Below are 24,823 nucleotides of genomic sequence, written 5' to 3'. Positions count from 1 at the left end.
TTTTCTGAAATAAAGCATGGAGTGCTTGTCATGGGTGCTATGAACTTCACTTATATTCATCTTTCAATTTTCATGTTGGCCTGGGTTGTCTGGAGAAGAACAGAAGCCTTAAATATGTTCTAACAAGGTGTAACAAAGCATATTCTAACAAAGTTTTCTTTTCTACTGTTCTTTTTTTTTCTTTTTTTTTAACCTATTCCTAGGCATTTGCAATGACTAACCAAATTCTGGTGGAAAAGTCGGTTGTTGGCTGGAAGGAGATAGAGTATGAAGTTGTGAGAGATGCTGCTGATAACTGTATTGCTGTCTGCAGTATGGAAAACATCGATGCCATGGGAGTCCACACAGGTAGGCTTGGACATAGAGTGACTCACTGGAAATTATGCTTTTTTATTTTTATGCAGTAGTTCATGTAATTGTGTCGATTAAGTGGGCTCTAGAAATGCTCTTCAGGTCTCTGATGCAGCCAATTAGTGTGTAAAACAGATGTTGTTAGGCTGAGCCTGTCCCCGTGATCTCATTTTTCTTAAGATGGCTTTTGGCTTCTCCAAAATCCAGTTCTGGGACTCTGACTATCCGTGTTTTTCATTGCATCCACACTTTTGAATGTTTGTGATAACTTCGTTACTGGCACTGGGTTAGCAAAGAAAGTGACCTATGAGGCTAGAATTTTCTGCTGCTGAACTGCTTCTCATTTTCCTTCTCTGCTGCCTTGTGACAAACAGGGGATTCTGTCGTAGTGGCGCCAAGCCAGACACTCGCTAATGAGGAATTTCAGATGCTGAGGGATCGTGCCATCAAGGTTGTCCGACATCTGGATATAGTGGGAGAGTGCAATATCCAGTTTGCTCTGCATCCAGCTTCCCTGGAGTACTACATCATTGAAGTTAATGCCAGACTCTCGAGAAGTTCAGCTTTGGCATCCAAAGCAACAGGGTAAGTTTATGTAAAGAACAATCACAAAACAAACAAATGAGCAAACAAACAAATGAGCAAACAAAAACTGAGTGGAGAAGATCAGAAAGAGAATTAAGGCAATGACTTGGATTGGGGTATTTTTTAAATACATAAGTGATAGCTGCAAGGAAGAGGAGCTCTTGAGTCTGCTGTCCATGCCATTAAGACAAGGAGGTGCAAGCTTAATTTGCAGCACAGAAGACTGAAGGTGGCTATTAGGGGCAACTCTGGAGCAGTCTGAGCAGTGAGATGTAGATTCCTGCATGGGAAGTTTTTAAGGATGGTGGTTCCTGTCAGCACTTCCTAGGAATGAGATGGGAGAATCAGTCCTGCAGGGAGGTGGAAGAAGGGGTTAGTGAGCTCTCCAGGTCCATTCCTGCCTGCTGAAGCTGTTGCTGCAAATGGAAAAACTCTCAGGAGGTGTGTGGGAGGGGAGCCCAGTAGCTCTCCTTACAAAGCATATCCACTGTATCCATATGTTGGCTGCAAATCATCTCTGGGACCCAGAGGACACAGTTATTAACGAGCTGTCTGTCAGATTGATGCAAATGGTATTGCTAGCTGCTTTGTTTTGTTGGCTAATCATAAACTAATCAAGATAAGGATGGTCAGAGCAGGCAGTTTAAAAATTGGCTTCCTAATTGCACTTTGCAGATGCTGTTGAGAGGTGCAAATTAATCTGTAATTTGCAGTTTTCAACAACTCCTGTGTTGTTGAAGCGCCATAGCAGAGCGGAGATAAGCCATGATGCTGGATGGTGGGCGTTGCATTGTTTTCTTTTTGGATGACAGACTCGCAGCAAAACATACCTGTTTGTGTGGTCTCGCTGCGGGCAAGATACATCTTTAAAATGGTGGCTTTGTGGATAATAAAGAGAGATCCAGGCCTGGGTAGGTAGCTCTGCAATGTATTAGGGTAGGAAGTAGTACCCATCTGTTGTGTTGAGGAGGGACAATCACCAGCCAGCTGGGTTGGATTCTCAAAAAACAACGAGGATCTCTCTTTTGAATGATGCACTGGAAAGGCTGAAGCCACTTGGGTTCCAGGCAGCTTTGTGCTGAGAGCTTGGGCTCGCTTTGGGTGTGATGAAGCACTGGGAGATTTCCGAAGAGCTGTTGCAGATGGATTGTGTGTGGCTGGAAGCACCTCAAACAAGTCATTTTGAAACTGGCTTTGATGGAAATGTTGTAGGAAAACCCTCCTGAGGGAGGGTACGGTTTGTGCAGGGGAAGGTTCTGAAAAGCACGTTTGGATTAGGCCTGTAACCCAACGCGATACCTGGATTCAGCAACCTAGAAGCTTCTTGCAGATGGTGCTGGTGACTGGTTACCTCAAATATCCTTTCCAGTGAATGAGCAAAAGACTCTGGAAGATTTATGGGGAAGGAAATGCTTACGGTATCATAGTTAGGAAGTTAGGCTGAGGGCTGCTTGATGTATACAGCACCTGATACAGAAGTGCTCTGGCTGCTTACGCAGTGTGTATTGTATAATGGAGCGGTTCAGCTGTCAGTACCCGTCATGAAAAAGTATGGGGTGTAAGGAGAAGATGTGGGGAATATTGCAGGTGATTTTTCAAGATGAGACTTTCCTTCTAATATTGGAGTAAAACATCTTGTTTGCTGATGAGGCTTTTCCAGACGACTGAAAATTGTGAAGGATGACATCCCTAGCAAAATGAGAATAACAGGCAGGTTTACAGGCTGACTGCATTCCCTCTGCTCCAGCTAGGCCAGCTTTGCAGACCAGTCATCTCCGTTCCTATTGCCATCCTTGAACTAAGTCTAATTCTTTGTAGACTGTTGAAGCCCCCAGTATCATTTTTTTCCTCTTGTGATTCTTGTGTTCAAATGATAAGTAACATTTTTGAGGCTTGGAAGAAGTCTACAACTTTCTGCAACAGTGTGGGGAAGCCACCTTTCCTTTTGAGGAAAACGAAAAGGGAGAATAAAGAAGAAGGGAGAATAAAGGGGTCTCTCTTTAGGACTCTGAAGCAATGAGTCTAAATGTTTTTACTGGTAGACTGCCTGTGACTGCAACCAAGCAGGGATTAAGTCACCTAGCCACCTGCAAAGCATAGTCCAGGCCCTCAGAAGCTCAATATTTGAAGAAAGGAGAATAAAATGAAACAACTCATAGTTCTAATTTTATATGTGCAGAGTGATACAGAAGGGAATTAAGAAGTTGGTGGCAAAACCCAGGAACCTGATCCAAACATCCTGAGCTTTAGGGCTGCAGCTTAAACTCAGGGCTCTGCTTTTTTTTCAACAGCTGATTTGTATCAAGAGAGTGAAGGCATGCAGGGTGAAATTCTCCCAGTAAGCTGATCTAGGAAGACAGGCTGAGTTTACACTTAACAGAAATGTGCCAGGAACAGGGAACTGTTGCAATTTAGTATTGCAAATACTTTAAATAAAGCAGGTTGAGGGGTTTATGAAGTTTCCTTGTCATTTGAAGTACAAGCAAATTGCAAAAGCAAGTACTTCCCACTCTATTGTTCTCTACCTTTCCTCTGTGGCAGGTATCCATTAGCATTCATTGCTGCCAAAATTGCCTTGGGGATCCCCTTACCCGAAATCAAAAACGTGATGACAGGAAACACCTCGGCCTGCTTTGAGCCCAGCCTGGATTATGTTGTTACCAAGATACCCCGCTGGGATCTGGACCGCTTTCAGGGCACCTCCAACCGGATTGGAAGCTCCATGAAGAGTGTGGGAGAGGTGAGTGTGAGATCCTCTCCTTCCCTTCCCCTCTACCACTTGGGAAAGACACTTCTCTTTCTGGAAAGTCCTCAGGATCTCTATCTTCCTGGGCCCAATGGCTTTTGAAGACGTCAGTTCTATTCAGACGATTTGTATCCAGTACTCTATTTAACTGAAAGGAGTTTGGGCTGTGTAATCTTAGATATCACAGCGAGGATTCGTAAATGGTTTGACTATGAAAGGAAGAGACCGCTTTGGATCACCTGAGGTTTGCTTCATTCTTAACACTCGTGACAGGACTCCCAGAGTTATTCTTTGTTTGGAGTTCTGTAGTGATGGTTAATTTGAGTATAACTTCAAGAACTGTAGTTTAAGATTTTCAGTGATGTAGATGAACAACAGCTCACAGTTGTTCCCGTAGCTATTTGTCCTCCCTGTTAAATCCACATGCCAAACATTAGCCTACTTCTGCTCTTGAAATCCAAGCACAACATGCGATACGGCTCTCAAGTTCTGACTTACTTATCTTGATGATTAAGTCTCCTGTGTCTGGAACATGACAGTGGGACTTTTAAACCCTGATTTTGAGGTGTCTGGAACAATAGCAGCATTTTCAGACCAAGTTTTAAGAGGGAGGGAAATGGATAAATTACCCTCTTAATTAGTTAATTACATACCAGCTACCAAAGCAAAATAATTAATTTTGTGGTTTTTTTTTCAGCTGCCTTTTTCTCCTAATGCTTTTCAAGTAGCTATTTTATTAAATTATTTTGACATGAGACCTTCCTAACATCAATTCTACCTTGCTCACACAATGAGCCTTCATCACAATTAGAAGGATTAATTAGAACTTCGTTTTTCATTTGCAGTTTTGGCTTTTAATGTCAATGAGCTTTTTTTTCCAGTGAGCTGATGCTTACTGATATTAATCCTTTCTGCTTAAGGGTTTTTTTGGACCGTTCCGTAGAGCTGGAGCTCCTAAATGCAGCTGTCTTATGAACCATCAGCCGTATGGCCTTGCTTGCTGGCCATAGCCACTTGCAGGGAGAAAATACGGAATCCTTCCTGTGGCTGTCTGTCACAAAAGCAGAACCACGTGAATCCCCCGTGCTTCTCATCCTTCTTTAAACAGGATGCTGGGTAAAGAGAGAGGGGAAAGAACCCCAACTGTTCCAGTCTACCATTGCCAGGGGTGAACTGACACAAGGATGGAGAAGCATAGGAGACAGCTTACTGCTGGCAGAGGCACTCACCAAAAAGATTAGTCTCCAGGAGACGAGGGTGGCTGTGAGGCAAAGGGCTTCTTGCAGCTTTGTCTCGATTAGTATGTCACGATCATCTTCCTAGGCCTGAACCTGAAAGCAGATGGCAGCACCTACTGCATTTTTATTAATTGAACAGTCTGGCTTTGCCTTTTTTGTTGTTGTTGTTTTTTTGTTTTGTTTTTTTGTTTTTTTTTTTTTTTTTTTTTTTGTTTCTCCAGAGCTCTGTTGTGCTGGGCAATGGGCTCAGAGCTGTGAGAAAAGAGAAAACAATGTTATTTTTTTCTTTGACATTTTTCAACATTGTGTTTGGGAAGACTTTTATGTTGTTAGGGTTTTGCTGCGCTGGGAAATATAAATGTAGAAATTTGAGAAAGGGCTCTGTTACCTCACAGATTTCCACAGAGAAAATCTCTTTTTCTTACTGGACGTGAAGTCAAGATTGAAGGTGGGAAACCCCAATGCTGCTGTGCCAAGGAGGAATAATGCTTTAAGAGAGCCCTCACACGGGAGTGTCACTGTTAAATGTAATTTACAGGAAGAGGAGCAGATTTCTTCTGAACCTTAAAATTCCCACTGTGAGTTTCTCTCTATAACAGGTTGTTAAACAGAAATATCCTTCTGTATTACTACACCCATGCTGCTGCATAATGCTCTCCATACTGCAGCGCTTCAAAGCAGTTTACGAGGAGAGCAGCGATTGCCTGTATTTTACAGGTAGGGAGACAAAACCAGATAGGAGTCACTTGTCCAAAACTCCCTGTTGGTGATTACTGGCAGAGGCAGGCCTAGCAGTGGCACTCCCAAGGCTCAGCCAGCTGTGCCTGTTTTAAAGCCAATGTGGCTATCTTAGGGAGAGGGTTGAAGGCTGTGAGCTTTCTCTGTCTGTCCATTCTTGTGGTTTCAACTTGCACCCATCTGTTACTCAGGGGAGAGCTGGGCAGCAGTTCACTGTACCTGATGTGCTCTCCCTTACAGGTTATGGCTATCGGACGCACTTTTGAAGAGAGCTTCCAGAAAGCCCTGCGAATGTGCCACCCCTCTGTAGATGGCTTCACTTCACGCCTGCCCCTGAATAAAGCCTGGCCAGCCAGCACAGATCTCCAGAAGGAACTCTCTGAGCCATCCAGCACTCGGATATATGCAATAGCCAAGGTAACAAAAGATCAAAAGCCCTTGACCATGTGCCTTGAATGATTGCTAACGGCTTGGGTCCCCTGGTCTAGTGTTCCTCACTGCCTTGCTTTCCTCTGTCAAGCACACTTGAATTGTTTGTGTAGTACCTTCGCTGCTCTTGAAGTCCAGGTAATCTCTATCACGTGTAATTTCCCCTGTAGAGCACAACCGCTGGGTGGATATATTTGCTTTCTCTTGCTGACATCTGTGTTCTCTTGGATCTTCTGTATTCAGGTAACATGTTTGCCTTTTGATTCAATCCATGTCCATGCTCGCTGTGTTCCTGTGTCCTGGCAGATCAGTCTGTGGCAGTGTTGGAAATCTGGATTGCTTGCTTTTATTTATTCCTATAATACACTTGCTTGCTAAATGCTGGCCAATATTCAGCCTTTATTTGCACTGGCGGTAGCTACACTCAAGTTGGCCAGTTTGGCGGGTTGCCATTAGTTTTATGGGAAGGGATGAAGGAAAAAAATGAACTGAACTGAAACGAAGGGTGATAGAATGATAAGCTGCAGTCTGAGACTAATGTCTTTTTGCAACTGTTGGTATGGGCTTGAAACTTGAAAGCAATTAAGACTCCACGTTAAATTCAGCATCCAGGAATCCCCAGTTCTTTGAAACAGGCTCAACTTCTCCCCTAGCATTCTTTAACCTGTCTCCTGTCACAGTAGGCAAATCACTTCATCTTTCAAAGTTTCTGGGTAAGAATTCATGTTACTGTAAGAGGAGCAAGGGTCCGAAATTATTTCTGCCTTCAGTTCCATGGTGTTTGCCTGTCTATATCTCAGGGTAAGTGTGGGGTTAGTCGATGTACAGAGCAGGGGCAATTTCCTGGTAGGAAAGCCCACTTACTGTGTTTTCTGTCACTGACTTTGCATGGCAGAGTCTTTAAGACCCTTGTGCTTGTGTAAATAACTCATTACTCCAGTTGGGGAGCTGGGGTTGTACCGTGGTGTCTGTAAAAAGGTTTTCACGTCGCTGTCCCTCTTATAAATGATCTGAATGAAAAGCACAAGATGTTCTGTGAGTGTACGGCTTGTCCAGCTGTTGACTCTTGCTTTTCAAGCTGGGGAAATATGCATCTTCATAAGTGTAGAACATCCTTCAGCAGCTGCGCTTGGTCTCTATTACAGCTTTCTCTTGCAACTGAGGGAAAATCTTTTCTCATCTCTCTGAGTGGCTCAGGGGGCTTTTATAAAGGTTAATCTTAGCCCCATGTTAACACAGGGGATTTAGGCAGATAAAGGTGAGTTAGGGCCACGCTTAACACTCTGGGTGTTCCCAGCTGGTGGCATTTTCACTGTCAGCTATCAAAAAAAGCCAGATCAAAGTCTTAATCCCTCCCTGTAAAGAGCTGCCTCTGTCTGACACTGTGCACTAATTCGTCTCCATTAATAACTGAGGCGAGCAATATCGGGAAGGGGCACCTCCAGCAGCTGGGGCAGAGGGCCTGGAAATCCCTTTCCATCTTGCTGACATTTAAAAGCCAACAGCTAGTCCCTATTAGCTCTCGGCTTTGTTTGAAACTGGATGGAGCCTCATTGTGTCTTCTCCTCCCCCCCCCAAGCCCCACTTGCCAGCTCTCCAAGGCTTTTTGCTCTTTCTCTCTCTCTCCTTTTTCTCCTTGACTGATGAAAACAGTAACTGTTCAGGTGAAAGAGAAGGCAGTTCAGCTGTCATTCAGAGTTACTGCTGTTGTAGTGAGACTCCCTGTTGTAATGTGTTTTTTTTTTTTAAAAAAAAAAAAAAGGCCACTGGAGAGAGGCTGAAATAGATGACAGTTGCTCTTTGAGCAGTGGCCAAGTGCTGCAAGAGTGTAGCTGCACCTGATGGGCAAGAAGGGCTGTTTGGGTTATAGCTTATTTTTTTGGTGACTCTTAGGATTTGTACGTAAGTGGGTTTATGCTGTGGACTCGATCTGCACGCTTTCACCCTGGGGTCACGGTCTCCTAGATGTCCACACTGCAGACACGTTAGCTTACAATCGTGCTCCCAGCCACAGCCAGCCAAATACCTCCTCTGGGGAGCAGGCATGAGACAGAAGGAACAAAGGGGCTCTAAAGACAGCATGGGTGGCTGATCTGAACTACTAAGGTAGCTTAGTTTCTCTTCCTCTCCTCTGCTGAAAGGGAGGTAGGCATTTGTTTTCTTCAGTTTCCCATGAGGACTTTTAAATGAAGCATTCTAAGCAGAGTAAGTGTGTGGTCACGTTACCTGCCTGTGTGTGGCTCAGCGACCCATGACTGAATGTTGGAGATCCCCAAACCATGCCCATACTTTGTGAAACCAGGCGGGCAAAAGGAATCCCACTAATGTTGCAGTGTGACCATGCTCTCCCAACACCCCGTGGCTGCTGGGTGCTGAGGGCAGGCTGTTCAGTCAGTCAGCAGCTTGCTGCCTCTCAGGACAAGAGAGGGAGCCCTGGGCGAGCAACCTGGGAATCCTTAGAGGAAAGCAGAAGGTGCTTTGAGGTGGTGTCAGTATTTTGCAGTGCCCTGGGAGAGGACTGTCCCCATCCCAAATTAAATTTAGCCACTTAATGTCACAGTGGAACACAGCAGTGACGTGGCCCACATTTCTCTCTGCTGCCATAAAATCACCCTATGCAAAGTGGTGGCAGTACGGCATCGTGTCTGCAGCCTGGTGACTGGGAGGAATGGTGCTGGTGTGCAGTGGCTGAGCTCATCCCCGCATTAATGCTGGAGTTTTCTTCAGCGGCGTTGCTCTGGCTTTGTTCCAGGGATGTTGCCCTGCAAGAAAACAATTAAGCACGGTAACAAATTAATGAGCCTGATTTCTTCATCTCAGCGAAGATAGCGTGCTGGTATTATCATCATGGTTGATTATGGCTGTTTTATCAGGAGAGTTGTACCCATACACCACTGCTGAGACCCAGGAAGTATCAGTGATAGAAGATAAAACTGTATCCATGCTGGGGCACTGTCTAGCAAATTTCTGAGATATTTTTTAAAATAGTGTGGTGTCCTGTCAAACGCTGGCTTCTGCATAGCTCCATGAGGATCCTCTTAACCCCATTGTGTGGGTAGTTGGATAAAAAGTAGAAATAAATAAAAGAGCTCCAGCAGGATAGCCGCAGTTACGCTGTAGCTGCAGAGTGTCACCTAGGACTGGACTCTCCACTTCAGAGATATTTCAAGGCCATGTGTTCTGAGTCAGTCTAGTTTTTCAAAGGTGAATTGAGCCTTATGCTCCCAAGCAGTGAGTTGCTCCACAGCTGAGAATCTGGACCTTCCTTCTTAACATTTGCAGGTATGAGGTGACAGTGGGATGGAGATTTAAGTGACCTGGGGGTAAGGGGTACAGTTGTGGAGTTGGTTCTGCAGACTGAATGTGCCTGGTAGTTAAGACACATACTCAGTGGCACCAGGCCTTGCTGCCATCAGTTGAAGTTTGTCTGCTGGCTCTGTAAAATGCAGATCCTCCAGCTCTTCAAACAGGAGCCAGCTCTCGTTACCAGAGGGTGTGCAGAAGTGGCTTGGTCCCTTCCTACGTCCTGCTTGAGGGGCACATTTTGGGGACCCTTGGCAGACCTCTGATTTGTTGATCTGTGCTGCTACGTATGTCTCTGTTCCATGGCTGCTGCTGCTGTTTGCTCTATTTGCGGAGCGTGCATTCATGCATGGTTGGTGCTCTCCTCTTTTTGGCAGGCTCTGACTAACAAAGTCCCTGTGGATGTCATTCACAAGCTCACGGCCATTGACAAGTGGTTCCTATATAAGATGCGTGGCATTGTGAACATGGAGAAGATCCTGAAGGAAGCAAACAGGTAAGAGAAAACAGCTTTGTCCTAGGACACATTGTTCTTACTGGGGGTCTTTCTGCTGGGAAACCCATGGTAGGCCCTGAGCACTGATGCAGTTGATGCTGAGAAGTTTATTTTGGCACTCAACGTGAGTGGAGTTCCCTTAAACCCCATCTGACTGCCTCACTCGAACCAAGGAAGTGTCTGAGAATGCTCTTTTGGGGAAAAGAACTTTGAGCGTACAGGCATCTTGCTGCCGTGGGGATTTTGTAAGTTCTGGTTTATGTAGGAAAACCCTTACTGCATCTCTGAGGCTGGGGCTGGGGGCGTGGATGGGATGCAGTAATAACAGCAGGCTGCACTCACGTAACTAGGACAGTTTCCTTCAAACATGGGACTCATACCAGCTTACTACACCCGAGGGTCAAATGCAGGACTTTTTTTGGGCCTGTCTGATGGATTTTTAATTTTTTTCTGCCGTGCTGTGATTATGTGGTACGTGTTCATGTGGTACGTGTTGCTTTAGCACTTTCAAACACCTATAATTTCAGACATATTTAAATATAAATCTTCCTTCCTTAAGAAAAATGACCATCTAAAGCTAAGTCGGAAAGATAGCAGTAAATTAGAGCGCTCAGCTATATATTTCAGTTCCAGCCTCTTGCTGACTTGAGCTTTCCCTTCATGGTTTATGAGGTTGGGAGCACCTCCTCGCTGAGTTATTGGCTGCGTGTCGGCCAGCTTTTCTGCTTCGCATTTTTGGTGTCTTAACCACGATTCACCACATGATGGCACTGGGAGCGCACTGTAGCCAGCATGTCACTTCATCTCCTGTGATTTCTGCTTCTTTAACCAGCTGCACGGTTTTAATTGAGCAGCTCTTGGTCTCCTTTGCCCCCCGGAACAAGCTGGATCTGGAGCTAAACAGAAATGAATGTGGAGGGAGACGTCGAAGAGAAGGAGTAGCTTGATTATTTACAGAAGTCTGTTGTTCAGCTGCACAAGCTTTTGCCCTCTAACATCTGTGTCATGTTGCATTTGTCTTGAATGCCTTAAAAACATACACGCAGCTCCCGATGAAGAAGAAAAAGAAAAATAAAATCAGTTTGATTTCCTTGCTGTTGGAGTGGCACGCTCTGAATGGTGCACTCTGGACCCCAGAGGTTGGTCCCAGCCTCAGCTGCTCTAAATCCAGCATTACTCCACAGATGCTAATCGTGCCAAACTGCTCTTTATCACTAAGGTTCCTTTCCCTTTCTCTGCTATGGGTGGCAGGAAATAATAGCTCTAGTAATGCGACCAGTAGCCAGTGCCATCCCACACTGTTTTTCATCCTCCTGGTGACTAAGCAACAGGCTGCAGGGCTGACCTGCTCCACCAAGCCCTTTTGTGGTATCCAGCCCTGCCTTTGTATCACGCAGCCAGTGTTGTGTCCTCTCTAAGTGGATTCATGCAGCGTGGCTCAGGTGTATGAATGTAGTTCAGTGGTCAGTGCAGCTTTTCAGTCTGGCATCCCTACCCAAACCTTCCCAAGGAAACTCTTAGCTCCCAGGCTGCCCCGAGAGGCAGGGACGGACTGTCCGGCTGCCTTATGCTGAAGCCACGTTGGAACAGAGACAATGAGCTGGGAAAAAGCACTCCTGACCCGAGCTAAGAGGCTGGTCCAGCAGGCCACAGCAGGAAGCACATCTCCGCAATAGCCGAGGGAAAGCTAATTGAGTGATGCAAATGAGACTTGGCATTCCTGTGCTCCTCCTGCAGCCAGCTGTTTCCAGTCCCCAGCATGCCTGGCACCGAGTGTTACCTGTGCTGTGGGATTACTTCCAATGGAAAAGAATGGGCTGTGATACAATCGTCACTCCAAATCTTTGTTGCTGAAATGCAGTTACCATAAGCAAAAGCATTTTGCTGTTCCCAGGCACTGCTGGTTACAGGCAACACTTCTTGTTCAGTCGAGCCCATCCCTTGCTCTTTGTCTCCTGGTTGGTTTGGGGGTGCCCTGCGGCAAGATTTTGGATGTAGCTGGAGGAACAGCTCTGTCCGGAGTCTTGGTTTGGGCCCAGCAGAGCTGTTGTAGAAATGGTAACAAGGAGACGGCCTCTGCCAAGAGGAAATCCAGAGCTAGAACAAGCAGATCTGGCAGGCAGCTGGGGAAGGGGGATTGGAAGCAGAGGGAGACCTTTGCGAGCAGTTCAGCAGGCAGCACTCTCACTGCGTGCTGCCGGGCCAGGCCTGCATGGAGGGATTCAAAGGTAGCACCAGGCCTCGCTGGTTTGTGCAGGGAAGCGGTTTCCATGTGTGAAATGTTATATGGAATAATGATGGGGGAGCAACAGACCTAACTTACAACCATTTGTCCGTTCTCACTGTTGTCCTGGCAAGGCCAATCATTTGCAGAAACAGCAGAGGCTGGGAAAGGCACCCATTGCCTCGCTTCTGTTTGTCCCAGCAAACTTCTTTCCAGGGAGGATTGGACCCGGTGCTTAAGAGACTGTGTAGGTTGGGTCATGCTGCAGCAGCGTTTCAGTTCACCTTTGCTTCTGGGATCCTCTAAGATGGAGGAAGTGTTGCTTCAGTTGCATTGTTGCATTTTTTTTATCTGTTAACTTCGTACCATCAGTAAAGAAATCTTAAGAGCAGCCGGCCCACTGCACTTAGCCGTGTACATACACACATGGCAAGAAAAAGCCTGATCTTGTGCTGCCAGGTTGGGCCGTCTTGCAGCACTCAGAAGTGAGCATGGCGCCCCAGAAGGAATGTCTTGGTATTGATAACAGGCTGTATAGCTGAATTCCAGCGAGAAGAGGAGAATGGTAAACCCCCACTTTGCAGGGGAGCTGAGCATACAGACGGTAAGGCTTACCCAAAGTCTCAAAGACAGTCTGGCAGAGCAGGGAGCTGAACTGTCTCCTTAAAGCTCAGTTTCTCAGGTGAATGTTAGTAGGAAGAACAGCTCCTCCATTTTGGTGGATACCAAATTTGCTAGCCCACTAGCAGTGGGGAATGCTGACGCCACCATAGTTTATAGTGTTACACTTCAGAGCTTGGTTCTGGTGGAGAGAGTGTCCTTGCTCTGTGGACAGGGCATAAAAGCCCCTCCTGGCCTGTGGGGTGTTAGAAAGGGGTGGGTGCAGCCCCGATCATTGCCCTTCTCCTTCCTCAGGAGGTGCAGGCTGGGAGGTGGGGAAGCAGAGGAAAGTGGGAGCCCCACCTCAGCCCAGTGTTTGGAGCCGGGCGCTCTGCTCAGCGGCCCGTGGTTCATTGTGAATTCCTGTTCGAAGCCCCTGTCTGTGAAAGGTGTGTTTTGAAAGCATGACTTGATTTCAGAACACAGCCACAACGCTACAGGTGCTGGAATTAAAACCCAGCTCCAGCAGGTGACCCAGGAAGAAGCAGACAGGCCATCAATAAACCGTGCTGCTCCGCAGGGAGTGTTGCACATCTGCTCTCCTCAGGAGCAGTTTTTCTGCTGATGTGGCTGCTTTTGGGACAGGTCGGAGAGCCCAGGTCAGATCTGGCGTGGGTACGCAGCAGAGCAGTACCAGTGCCTCGACACGAGGCCGCACGGGTTTGTGCTGTTTGAGGAGCTGTCACTGACATATTTGTTGTTAAACTAACTGAGAAGATTACTTTTGTCTTCCGAGTGAACTGGAGGGCAGGGCAGACCGAGGAACAAATGAGGAGGTCAGTGCGTGAGGGGAATACAGTACCAGCAGTCATTCCACACTGGTTGTGCTTCGTAGGATCCAAGGCAGGAAACTTTCTATTTGTCTTATAGAGTCACTGGTAACTTCACAGCTGTATTTTCCTTTAAAGCATCTGCACGTCTGTGGAAGCTCAGCATGCATTTTCTTCCCTGATGCACACGATAGCCTGGTGCTGCTCTCCAAAAACCTGGGGGGGATCTCTGCTTCCAGTACTGCACATGCTGCTGTGGCAAGTCTGTCGGGCAGCATCCCAGCAAACATCCCAAAGATCTCTCCTCACCTGGGGTGGGAAACAAGCTTGGAGGAAGCATCTAGGGCCCGTTTGTGGCAGTGCTGCTGTTTGAGCTGCTGCTTCAGCACATTGCTTAATTGTAGGTGAGAGCTGTTCGGGTCTTAGGGCACAACGTGAGGCTGTAACACTACTTACATCCAGGGTCTCCACGAGATTTATTAGCCAAAGATGTGAACGTTAAAGATGCAGAGAGCTGAAGTGCTGGGGCTTGGTCAGTGGGTGAAGCTTGGTGGTTTACAGCTCCTGCTTTCCTGAACCCCCCTTTGGCAGCTTTTTGAGTTCCTCAGGAGGGGAAAGGTGGTGACAATCTGTCTCCTTGAGAAGAGAAGCAGGGAGGGTATTTACACACCAGTCTCATTATTTGAGTTGTAGCATGTTCAAAATCCTGTAAGAACATCAGGAGCAATCAAGGAAGTCATTAGGAAGCCATTAGGAGTCTTTAGTGGAGAGGGAAAGAGGAAGATGCCCAAACGTGTCCGGGATGCTCACAGCCCAGGCTTTGCCCCTCAGTTCACAAACTGATCCCAATTTTTATTTTTAAATTTCATTTTATTTTGCTTCAGGCTCACTAGCATGTGCCTATGTAATGTGCAGGATGGGCGTTAACATGACAACGTACCTCAAATGAAGCAGAGCTTGTTCTGGGGGCTAAGAAGAGCGCTGCTTTCCATATGGAGCTGGGGCTTTCTGCCAGCCCGTTTATTTAGCTGTACTCCTAAACTGGTGGATCAGATGAAAGCCAGTCAAGTGGAAGAGAGGGCCGTGCTGGAGCAAACTGCCTCTCCTGGTAATTGCAATGCTGCCAGCGTTCTTCCAGGCAGTTAATAGATTTCCCCAGGTCCTCTGTGCCAGGTGAAAATTTCCTCATTAAGGGGAATTTATTCCGTTTCCTCTTATCGTTTGTTACTGAAGAAGAAGGGGGTGGATGGCGTTCCAAAGATGACAGGGTAGAATTTTAAACAAAAAGCACCAACAAGTCAACACTGGGAGCTGAAAAGGGGCATGAGCAAGGTTTGGGAAAGGCTTATATTGTTTATAAACTGAGAAACGTGGGGGGGGCTTGGCTTTTTGAGGAAGTGAACAGCCACTAGATGACTGTGGCAGCGTGGAAAAAGGCCGATCATCTGGTTCTGAAGCTCTGACACTCCTGCCATTTTGCAAAGGTGGATGTTAGGAGAAGAAGTGGTAGAGGAATGGTGGCCATTTCATCTTCCCTCGTTTCATAATGATAAATTAGCAAGGAAGTTCAATCTTTGCAAGTCTTTTGGCCTGTATTTGAAGAGTAAGTGATGCTCCAAGAGAAGGTGGGAGGCGCTTATGTAGGACTAGGTGATGCTTTTGGGAACAGCCAGAACTGAGATATTCTCACCTCGTTTTAGTGGGGGATTTCTGGTGATCTCTTGGAAGGAGCTCTAATCAAAGAGATCAGGCTGATAGTGCCCCTGCTGGCTTTAGTGTCCCCAGCAAGTCTAAAGGGTGGGAGTGGACGCTGTGGGGACAGCACAAGGTCAATGCTGGATCTGGAAAATCACCACCCCTTAACCTCTGCGTGTCTTAGTCTTGCTATTGGCAATATAATCATCACCCTACCTACTGTTTGCATGGTTTTTTTTATTCTTTGGGTGAAAGTTGGGCTATAAATGATAAAAATCAGTGTTAGGAAATGGACATCTCGTGGCAGATCATGGTTTCAAGTAGTTGGAAAGCAGCACTGCTGGGTGTTTGACTTGTGCTGATTTTCTCTGACTGTTACACGGCAAAACTCTTGCTTATATCCAGGGGGTTGGGTTGTCACTTCTGACCTCTCCTGCCTCATGGTGATCCTCGTGTGTTTCCTCCATATTAAGCTGCCTTCGTGGCAGTGAGAAAAGAGGAAACCCTTCCTGCATAGCTGCTGCTTGAACAGACCTTCCCACCACATCCCTTGTATTAAGGATGTGTTGAAAGCCACATCTCTTACCTTCATCATGCACTGGGACTACTAGAGGAAAAACTCAGTTTTATTTCCCCTTTAGGTACTCAGCTTTTCTCTTGTAAGCTGATTGTCCTGTGCAAAAACAGTTCCCTTTTTGCATGGACACCCTGACCCGACTAGGATGTGCCAGTAAATGCCCTGACCCAATTTGAGCTGCTAGCCCAAGGCAGGGGAATCATGTTGCAAAATTATCTGCCCGCCCTGCTGATGGGGAGGGCAATGAATGATATTGTTATAATGATATATTTTAAAAAAAAAAAAAAAGAGTTGAAACCAGCTGCAAATTAAGGCAATTTTCTTTCTGTTGCTAATCAGATGGCAGCCAGCAATGTGTGTTTCTGAGACAGAAAGGAGGTGAGAGCAAGGGAGCAAACACACATTGGAACTGACTCGTTTTCTGGGGATCATCAGGTCTGCTCATTTGTACTTAAGGAATGCCAAATCTAGGAGAGGAATCAAACACGGCTGCATCCTTCCTAACAGCTGGCGATGGCTAGCATCTGCTTTGCCAGGGAGTTGGCAGATTTTGCTTGCTGTGTTTCCTCCTGTAAAGCACTCACCCATGCCTTCAGTTCTGGCGTTCGCACTTCACGCAAGAAGCCATGCCTCTGAGCTGTAATCAGGAAGGAGGAAGGGCTCAGGAGAAGCAGGGCAGTTGCAGCGGAGGAGTCTGTGCGTGGAAACTGCAGGCTTTAATTGCTGGGGTGCTGGAAAGCAGGTCTGTCTTGGGTAAACCTTTCTGCTTTTAGGACCGGATCCCAAACCTGGGAAGCTCACCCTGCTGGGTTAGGCAGGACCCGTTCCTTCTGAGAGCAGCAAGGAGCAGGATCTGTTGGAGTAAGGAGTGATGTGATGGGGGTGGTTGGAATTCCTACCCAGGAGCTGGAACTCCAAAGTTTCTGGTCCCCAGTTCTGCTCTCAGAATTAGCTGGCTTGACACTTCTGTGCCTCTCACCTGCTTTGCCTGGCTTCACTGAGGGCAGTGGAGCTGCTCCATAAGCCAAAGTGGAAAATCCAATGACTCTTTCATGCTTCAGCTTCCTGACACGTTCCAATAAAGCGGCCTTACCCCTCTCCTCCTGCTCAAATAACATAATGCTATTTATTTAAAAATACCATCAAGCAAAGGACATAATTCAAAAGCTCTGATTTAGGAAAATTGCTTGTTTGTTAATCATTTCCTTTTTCCTGATTCAGAGCTTGCTTGCTCATAAAATATTGATTTATTGGGCAGGCAAGGATGCTCTTGGCAATGAAGATGAAAAGCAGAAGTGCTGATAAAAATACATAGGCTTTTTATGTTTTTCCAAAAGCTAAGCTTAGAAAAGGTAGCTTAGAAACAGAGACAGGCAGGAACTACCAGGGGTATAGGTGGAGTCAAAACAAAGTGAAACAAAAAGAGCGTGGGAGGAAAAAGCGTGAGATGGAGGGAATAAAGAGGGGATGGGGAAGGTGGAAAAATCAAAACGGACAAGAAACCATTGAGCTGCAGAGATGTCTGGGGGAAAGCAACGCATGTGAAATAAACAGCAAAAGTTAGGAGTGCTAAAAAGTGGGAGAACAAGAACATGAAGTAATGAGGGACCCTGGACACAGATATGAAACCAAAAAAAGTGCCATGGCTGACCCTGCCTATTTCCCTCTCCCCTTTTTCATAATGCAAGAAGTAGCACAGATGACACGGGGGGAAAAAGCCTGCTTAAGACTGGCAAAATGGAAGAAACTACCTCTGCACGTGAGCAGATGAAGGCCATTTTGCTATGCGTCTCTGAAGTGACATGGTTTTTCAAAGCAGTGGCCGTATCCGAATGCAGAGCAGCCCAAAGAGCAGAAAGAAGGCCGTGTTTGGGATGAATTGAGGTGCTTTGAGGCAAGTTGTCCCACATCTCTGCAGGGGTATCTGAGTGGGCTTGTCCCAGAGCTTCAGGAATTGCTGCGAGCAATCATGGTTAGGGAGCCAACCAGCCCAGTGGGGTGAGGCCTGTATTTTAAAATTTGGATTGGGAAGAGGAAAGTGAGGGAGAGATTCAGTTAAAGTTTAGACATGGAGATGTGGGGATAAGGAATCCAAGAAAGGAGCCACTGCGAGTCCTCTGTGGAGGCTGTAATGGTAAAAGACCACACAGACATGGATATGCTGACCTTAGGGTAGCTTGGTGGAGAATGCTGCCGGGGAGATCCCGGGCCTGGTGTGAGTCACTCTTGTCTCAAAGCGAAAGAAACTCTTTTCTTCTCAGCATCACTAGTCTGCCTGTGGGCTTTACCTACTAGGTACGTGCATAGGACATCCAGCCCAAGAAAAGATCTTTTGTGTATGAGGAGTGCATGGCTTAGCGGGGTTGGCTTTCTTTTCTTGCCTTCAAGTGCATGCTCCTATAGCAACTGCCCCTCAGTGCAGTACGGGAGACACGAGTACTCGTGTGTCTTCTAAGCATTGCTGTAAAGCTTCATGCGTTTTTCTTTGTTTCACACCAGTGAAGCCGTTCCAGAAGAGACCCTGAGGAGGGCCAAGCAGCTCGGCTTCTCAGACAAGCAAGTTGGGAAGTGCCTGGGGCTGACGGAACTGCAGTGCCGGCAGCTGAGACTGAGGAAGAACATAGCTCCCTGGGTGAAAAAGGTACCGGGGGAAACCTCGCTCTTTGGGGCGAGGACTTCAAAGGGGGCAAGGAGCAGGAGGCTCATCTGCCCTTAGACACGGTCAAGGAAAACAAAGTGAAAACCTTGGCTCTGTTGTCATCAATGGGAGTTTTGACATTGATGTTAGAGGAGAACAAATTTCACCCATCTAGCTGTTACCTCTGTACTGCACGCCTCAGCGTAGTGACATCAATCTATCGATTGAACATCCCCAAAGAGAAACAAACTATTTTTCATTTTCTGTGTGGCTGAGGTGGAACCACAGCTACCTGGCTTCAGGAAAAGGCTGAGACGATGGATACTGGCCCACCATGGGGTGACAGTGAAAGATGTAATATGTCTTTTGTCTTGGTAGTAACTTTTTACAGGGTAGCACTTTATTTGAAGCGCCCTATTGTTTATGGGTTCATTTGCTATTCATTGTAATAGTACTGAGTGTAATGAGCTCATCTAGTATTCATGGCAGTGTCACAAATGCTTTGCTAGGTGTTCTGTCGCTGCATTTAAGGTACGGTGGTATTAAACTGCCACCAGCTGGGATTTTGTCCTTAAAGGGCGCGGAAAAACAAACCAAGCTAGTCAATGTTTCTGAAAAAGCCCATCTGTATCCTCAGGCCCAATTCCAGATGCCAAATCTCCTTCTGTTCCCCAGCTGCTGTTTTCCTTCTATGTCCTCACCTGGCCTGCAGGAACGTGCCTGCTTGTGCACTGCGTTCCTTCTTGCACATGGCACTGCGGTGCGGGATTGATTTGTGTGCCAAGGTACCCTTAATAAGGTCATTTGACTTATGCAGCAGTTGTGGCATCAAAGCATATGTTTCTTCCTGAGCCATGAAGTACAAGTTGCAGCATTAGCAGCAGTAATGAGCAGCAGACACTTACACAGCACTAATGACGTAAGGTCACATTCTTCATTATTCACAAGGATTTGCACTGCCAGTGGGGATTCATGAAAGTACTTGACAACTGGAAAGATTTTTAAGTGGTAGCATGTAAAAATTCATGTCAGGGCTGCTTTAACATTGTTCCCTGCTCAGTATGCTGTGTAGAAATGTTTCAGCTGTTCATTCAGGGAACCTGAGCAGTAGGGTGACCTAGATGGACCGGTTACTGTGTATAACATGCAGTGAGGAGTTGACACAAACAGTTTGAGCAGCCTGGTAGGCAAATAATTCTTCTGGACTCTCTGGTGACTAATTACATAGGAGATTGTTGAAAACAACATATAAGGGGTGGCTGAAAATCACTCTTGCTTTGTGCACCGTTTAATTACCAAAGCAAGAGGGATGTTGTAACATAACTATGGAGTACTTACTGCTGTCCTCTACACAGGGTGATCTCAGAGTGTTATTGTGTGTATGTTTGTAGTTAGTGTGTGAACAAATGGAGCCAGGTGTGTAATGTGGAGATCCAAGATGCCCTAGCTAAAGAAGACAAAAGACCTGGAGGAATGGAGGTCTTTGTAATTAATACTGCCAAACTATCCAGAGAACGAGAAAGGCAGAGACAAGAAGGGGTGGCTAGAAAAAAACGTCTGGGCTGTGAAGATGTTTTACCAAGCAGGTGCAGCACCAAGTTTGCAGCTTAGAAAGCGAAGTCAGAGCCTTCTGTTGGCTGAACTGCAAGGCCTGGGGGCAGGGCAGGCATTTGCTGCATTGCCAGCACATCGCAGTTAGGGTCACCTTCTGAGGAAAGGCACAGCAGGAAAAATAGTAAGTCAAAAATATGAAAAGATGAGAGGGGGTGGGGGGGGAAGGAAACAGTACATAAGAAGAATCTTGCACTGGACAAGTAACAGCCCCTGCTCTCCTTCTGCCCTGCAGATCGATACGCTGGCGGCAGAGTACCCTGCGGTAACTAATTACCTGTACGTCACCTACAGCGGGCAGGTAGGTGTGTTTGGGAACAACACTCTGTTGCTGTCTAGTTTGATCTCTTCCCACCGTACTGCATTTTTTTCTGGAGATCTTGTAAATGCCTCGTTCTCTGTAGCAATTATTTTCAATGCTATTACATAGAGTCCCCTTTCAGCAGGCCTGGTACTGTCTCTTGCCTGGTGATCCAGTGCATTTGGTGTTAATGCTCCTGTGTTGTTATGACTCTGTCTCGTAATACCTGTACTGACATCCTCTGGGCACAGGTCAGGTGCTAGGAATGCAGAACTTGTCTCACTCACCTCGTTCTAGCATTTTTTTTATGAAAACTTGTAGCTCCTTGGGCTGCTCGGATAGCCAAGTCAAAGGTGCTGCGTCTCCCTTGGTTTGGGTGCAGCACCACCAGCTCCAGTGCAGTAGCACTTCATTTACACCGCCGTAAATTAGATCAGACATGAGCCCTGAAGGATCAGACTGTTGGGTACGGGCTGAATGCCAGAAACTGTTTGTTCTGAGAAGCACGGAGTTAGGTGCTGCTGAGTGCAGACCCTAATGACTTTTCTCCCTCCTTCCTCAGGAACACGATGTAAAATTTGATGACTGTGGAGTGATGGTGTTGGGCTGCGGACCGTATCACATAGGTAAATCTTTCTTACAGCTCCTCTGTTTTCCTTGCACCCTCGAGCCTTCTTTGGATATTCCTGTGGTTCATTTGTTCCTCTTCTCATATGGTGACAAAACCCTCTGGAGCACAGTGCACAGGACATCAATTCCTAGCAGAAGGTTTGCTTTTTACACTTGCTTGGAGACTTCATTTCACGCCCTGGAAAAACAGGATACTTTTTATTACTTGAAACGCAGGAGCATGTCACCTGGTTGTGATTTCCACAAAGTTTTTAGGGAATTTTTTTAACCTTACTTTTGGCAAATGTTAAGGCATTCAGAATCTGATACCTCATGTGGAAGTTTGCTGCTGCTGCACACGTCTTAGATAAGTATTCTGTCAGTTCATGACTACGTTGTTGTACGTTATGCATTTTAATGTTGTAAGTATAGGTGGCTACAATAAAGATTTGGGTAACTTCAGCTACTTTTGAGTAAGCAGTTCTCTGTATGCAGCTTGTTTCAGTCCACTCAGATGATTATGCAGCATAAGAGTTTCCAAATGGCTATGGATATTAGGTAGACAGACCATGCTGAATTCTTTATGTGACTACTTTTTTCTTTTCATGGATCCTTCCAAATAGCTCACTGTCATTGACAAGAAAAAGATTGGCTGTTCTTCAGAAATATTTTTGCTCTGCGTCTCACAAGTAATGGTGATGGGTTTTGAAAGCTGAAACACAAACTGCATCCATTTGTTTTGCTTGGATGGATGGGCCATGTGGTACGCTCCTGGTGCTGTTGGTAGGATGTGTCTTTTTTAACTCAGTTTCCAGTGTGAATGTTGAGATGAGTGAAATCAGGAGGAACGCTTCAAGATTGCACTTATTTTGTTGTGAGTGCCTCTGCCAGTCAACAGGCTGTGTACGACGGCTGCAAAATGTGAACACAAAAAGTGTGGCAGTATTGTTTAATAACTTGATCGAATTTATGCAAATGCATTTTGTGCTGTTTGCCTAAAACTTGTAATTGTTTAGATCAACCATTCAGATCTGATACTGGTCTTATCTGCTCTGTAGCTGATTAGATCAGGACTTTGAAAGAAGATCAGATCAATCTTTGAAAGAGATTGCAACTAAATAAGGCCTGCTAATAGGGGAAGCCATTACTTACACCTATAAAAGGTTTTTCTAGGCGCTCTAGTCAAGTTGATTCTTTTTCTTTGTTATCCTTTGAAGGCAAGTGAGCAGCATGCTTGGCTTTGCTCTGCACCTTCTGAAGTACAACCATAATTGAGTGGGATCAGCTGAGCGTTGGCTGTGGATTGCTTGCCCCTCGCTTCCTGCCAGGAGGGTACCTCCTGTCCTCTGCAGGGAACAACCTGATCAAGCTTTTTGTGTCACAGGCAGCCCTGAAAAGAGTACAAATAACAATTGCACTGAGCCCCTTGACCAGCAGAATGCTCTGCTAATTGTATGATGTACTCAAACTTAACACGATCGAAACCTGAAAGTGAGTTCAAAACCAGGCCTGCATTGTAGTAATTATCTTCTCCAGAGCAGCGTCTGGTTATGTTACACCAGCCATTACCAGCATTACTAAGGATTTGTTGTCTTCGCTTTTCCCACTGCTTGGATATGGCCCTTACTTGATGCAGCTGGATTTGACCTCTGCGTGTTCAGCTGTATTCCCAGGTAGCATCCAAGGCAGCCTGCTGGGGACTGCAGGTTACCATCTTGACCTATATTTGAGGTTTCTTATGTATAAGAATGCCTGAATAATGGAGGTGGAATAAAAAAGGTGAACGGTGACTGTTCTGGGAAACATCCTGTTTCAAATTTGATTTCCCCGTCTTTTCTGCAGGGTTTTAGCTGAGGCCTAGGCATGTTTTGAGATCCCTGTTTGACAGTAGCAGGGAAATAAATAGTGTGCTTGTCAGTGAGTGACCTGTGCCAGCCATCTGTTTGTAACTAGGTGTTGTGGAGGCAGCAATTAAGCACAGCTTGAATTTCCAATGCATCTTGTCACACAATTATATATATATATAAAAAAAAATTATATCAGTGGTTAACGATCATGTAATGACTGTGAACACATCACGATGAGGTCAAGGTTTTCTTGTAGACCGTTAGCATAACCATTTAATGATGTTCTTTAGTATGCATCGTTCTCTGTTTATGGTACCTCTCTTGGATGTTTGCGTGCAGAAATTTATAGGATGGTGGCTGTTACCTCATGTCTGGACTCTGGCACTGCCTGAAGCCTGCAGCATTGCCAAAAGTTGTGTAGAGCAGGGAATTTGTAGAGTGCCAGTTGACTCCCTCTTTCTCCCTTTCCTTTAGAGGCAGGCACAGTGCTTACTCAGAGCTCAGGACAGTTAGGATGTGCCTGCCACAGTGATGCCACAGCTGCTGAGGCATTTAAACCAAGGTAAAAGGATTGCAGAGTGGCTCCAAAAGTTCATCCATCAATTTGCCCTACCTAGAGTCAGTGTGTGGGAAAGTCAAAGCTTGTAACTTCTCTGCTTGGTTAAGCACACTCTGTTTTTCTGAGAGGCAAAAACCACTCCAGTCTTCCGTTTTTCAAACAGCAGCTATACAAATACTTCGTGTTTCCTGAAGTAAACAGCACTGCCTCGTAATGTGCGCTCATTTTGGTCACCTCTAGGTTCTGCCTCTTGAGTCCTTCTCAAAGTGTGTTGGCTGAGAGGCAGCAAGAGCTGGAGGAGCTGAGCCAGCTTACCTGATGCTCTTGGATGGAGAACCATGTTTGGGGCTGATTACTTTCCGTGGGAGGACAATTGGGTTGCTTGTTCTGAGCTGACAGGAAGCACTGTTGGCTTTTTTTTTCCTCTTTTTTTTTTTTTTTTTTTTTTTATTCAGCGTGAATGCTGAGAACGTCTGTTTGTTTTCTTCTGTGCATCTGTCCTTTCCTTGCCCACTTCTCTGTCTCCTGGCAGGCAGCAGCGTGGAGTTTGATTGGTGTGCTGTCTCCAGCATCCGCACGCTGCGTCAGCTTGGCAACAAGACCGTGGTGGTGAATTGCAACCCGGAGACGGTGAGCACGGATTTTGATGAGTGTGACAGACTGTACTTCGAGGAGCTGTCGTTGGAAAGGATCCTGGACATCTACCAATATGAGGTAAAGAAAAGCAGAAGCAGCAACAAAAAGCCACAAAGTGGCCCAAACTTTTCAAAATTCATGTCACCAGCTCGCTTTGGCGGAACAGCTGTGGGCGAGGAGGGGAGAGCACACTAGCTAAAGCTGTTTGGTTTGGATCCCAGTGTTGCATTTTACACATCGTTGATGTTCCTAGCAGACTGCTCAATAATGAATGCCAAATAAATATTAAATTATTTTGCAAGATGCCATATTGTGCAATATTTACAAGCAGATTTAATTTGCTGCACAGTCATTTATCGCACAAATTGTTCTGCCCTTGCAGTGCTGAGCTTTAGCACTTAAGCATATCCTTGACTTTAAGCAGAAGTGCTCCCCCTGAAGCAAACAGAACAACACTTCTGCATGCTCAGGAGCTTGCAGTCTTGGGCCTTACAGTACGGTGGCAGTGTGGTGAACATTATCCGCGTGCAGGCAGGCCAGAAGGGCATTTGATTTGCCATCAAACTGAAAGATGGGCTGGTTCCTGAGCCAAACATCGCCCTTGCCTGCTGCGAGTTTTCAGGTGCTCAGAGTTGCCAATACTGAGGCAAAGATAAATCCCAAGATTTGATGACAGGAGGTTCCACTACAGAAACTGAAGTTCTCAGAGGTGCTTACAGGAACTGTAATCTTCCTTGAAATTCAGTGTGAGTTGTAACTTGCTGAAGTGACTTCGAGGAGCCCAAGTTATATTAAACTTGTGATTTTTCT

At 46.1% G+C, this 24,823-nt stretch overlaps 1 protein-coding gene across 2 annotated transcripts in view; it reads left to right on the top strand.

The window, feature by feature from the left end:
• CPS1 (carbamoyl-phosphate synthase 1) overlaps positions 1–24,823 on the top strand; it is a 175,043-nt gene that overhangs the window by 115,700 nt on the left and 34,520 nt on the right. For both annotated transcript variants that reach the window (XM_072040456.1, XM_072040457.1), the window contains 9 exons: positions 204–348; positions 726–936; positions 3,478–3,676; positions 5,899–6,075; positions 9,768–9,886; positions 18,312–18,453; positions 20,297–20,362; positions 20,925–20,988; positions 23,910–24,091. In XM_072040456.1, coding sequence (XP_071896557.1) covers positions 204–348; positions 726–936; positions 3,478–3,676; positions 5,899–6,075; positions 9,768–9,886; positions 18,312–18,453; positions 20,297–20,362; positions 20,925–20,988; positions 23,910–24,091 — 1,305 coding nt within the window. The remainder of the gene's footprint in view (positions 1–203; positions 349–725; positions 937–3,477; positions 3,677–5,898; positions 6,076–9,767; positions 9,887–18,311; positions 18,454–20,296; positions 20,363–20,924; positions 20,989–23,909; positions 24,092–24,823) is intronic.

The sequence above is a fragment of the Anas platyrhynchos genome, chromosome 7, assembly GCF_047663525.1.
Source record: "Anas platyrhynchos isolate ZD024472 breed Pekin duck chromosome 7, IASCAAS_PekinDuck_T2T, whole genome shotgun sequence".
NCBI lineage: Eukaryota > Metazoa > Chordata > Aves > Anseriformes > Anatidae > Anas > Anas platyrhynchos.
The sequence above is the reverse complement of the archived record's forward strand: the minus strand, read 5'-3'. Positions and strand labels throughout refer to the sequence as shown.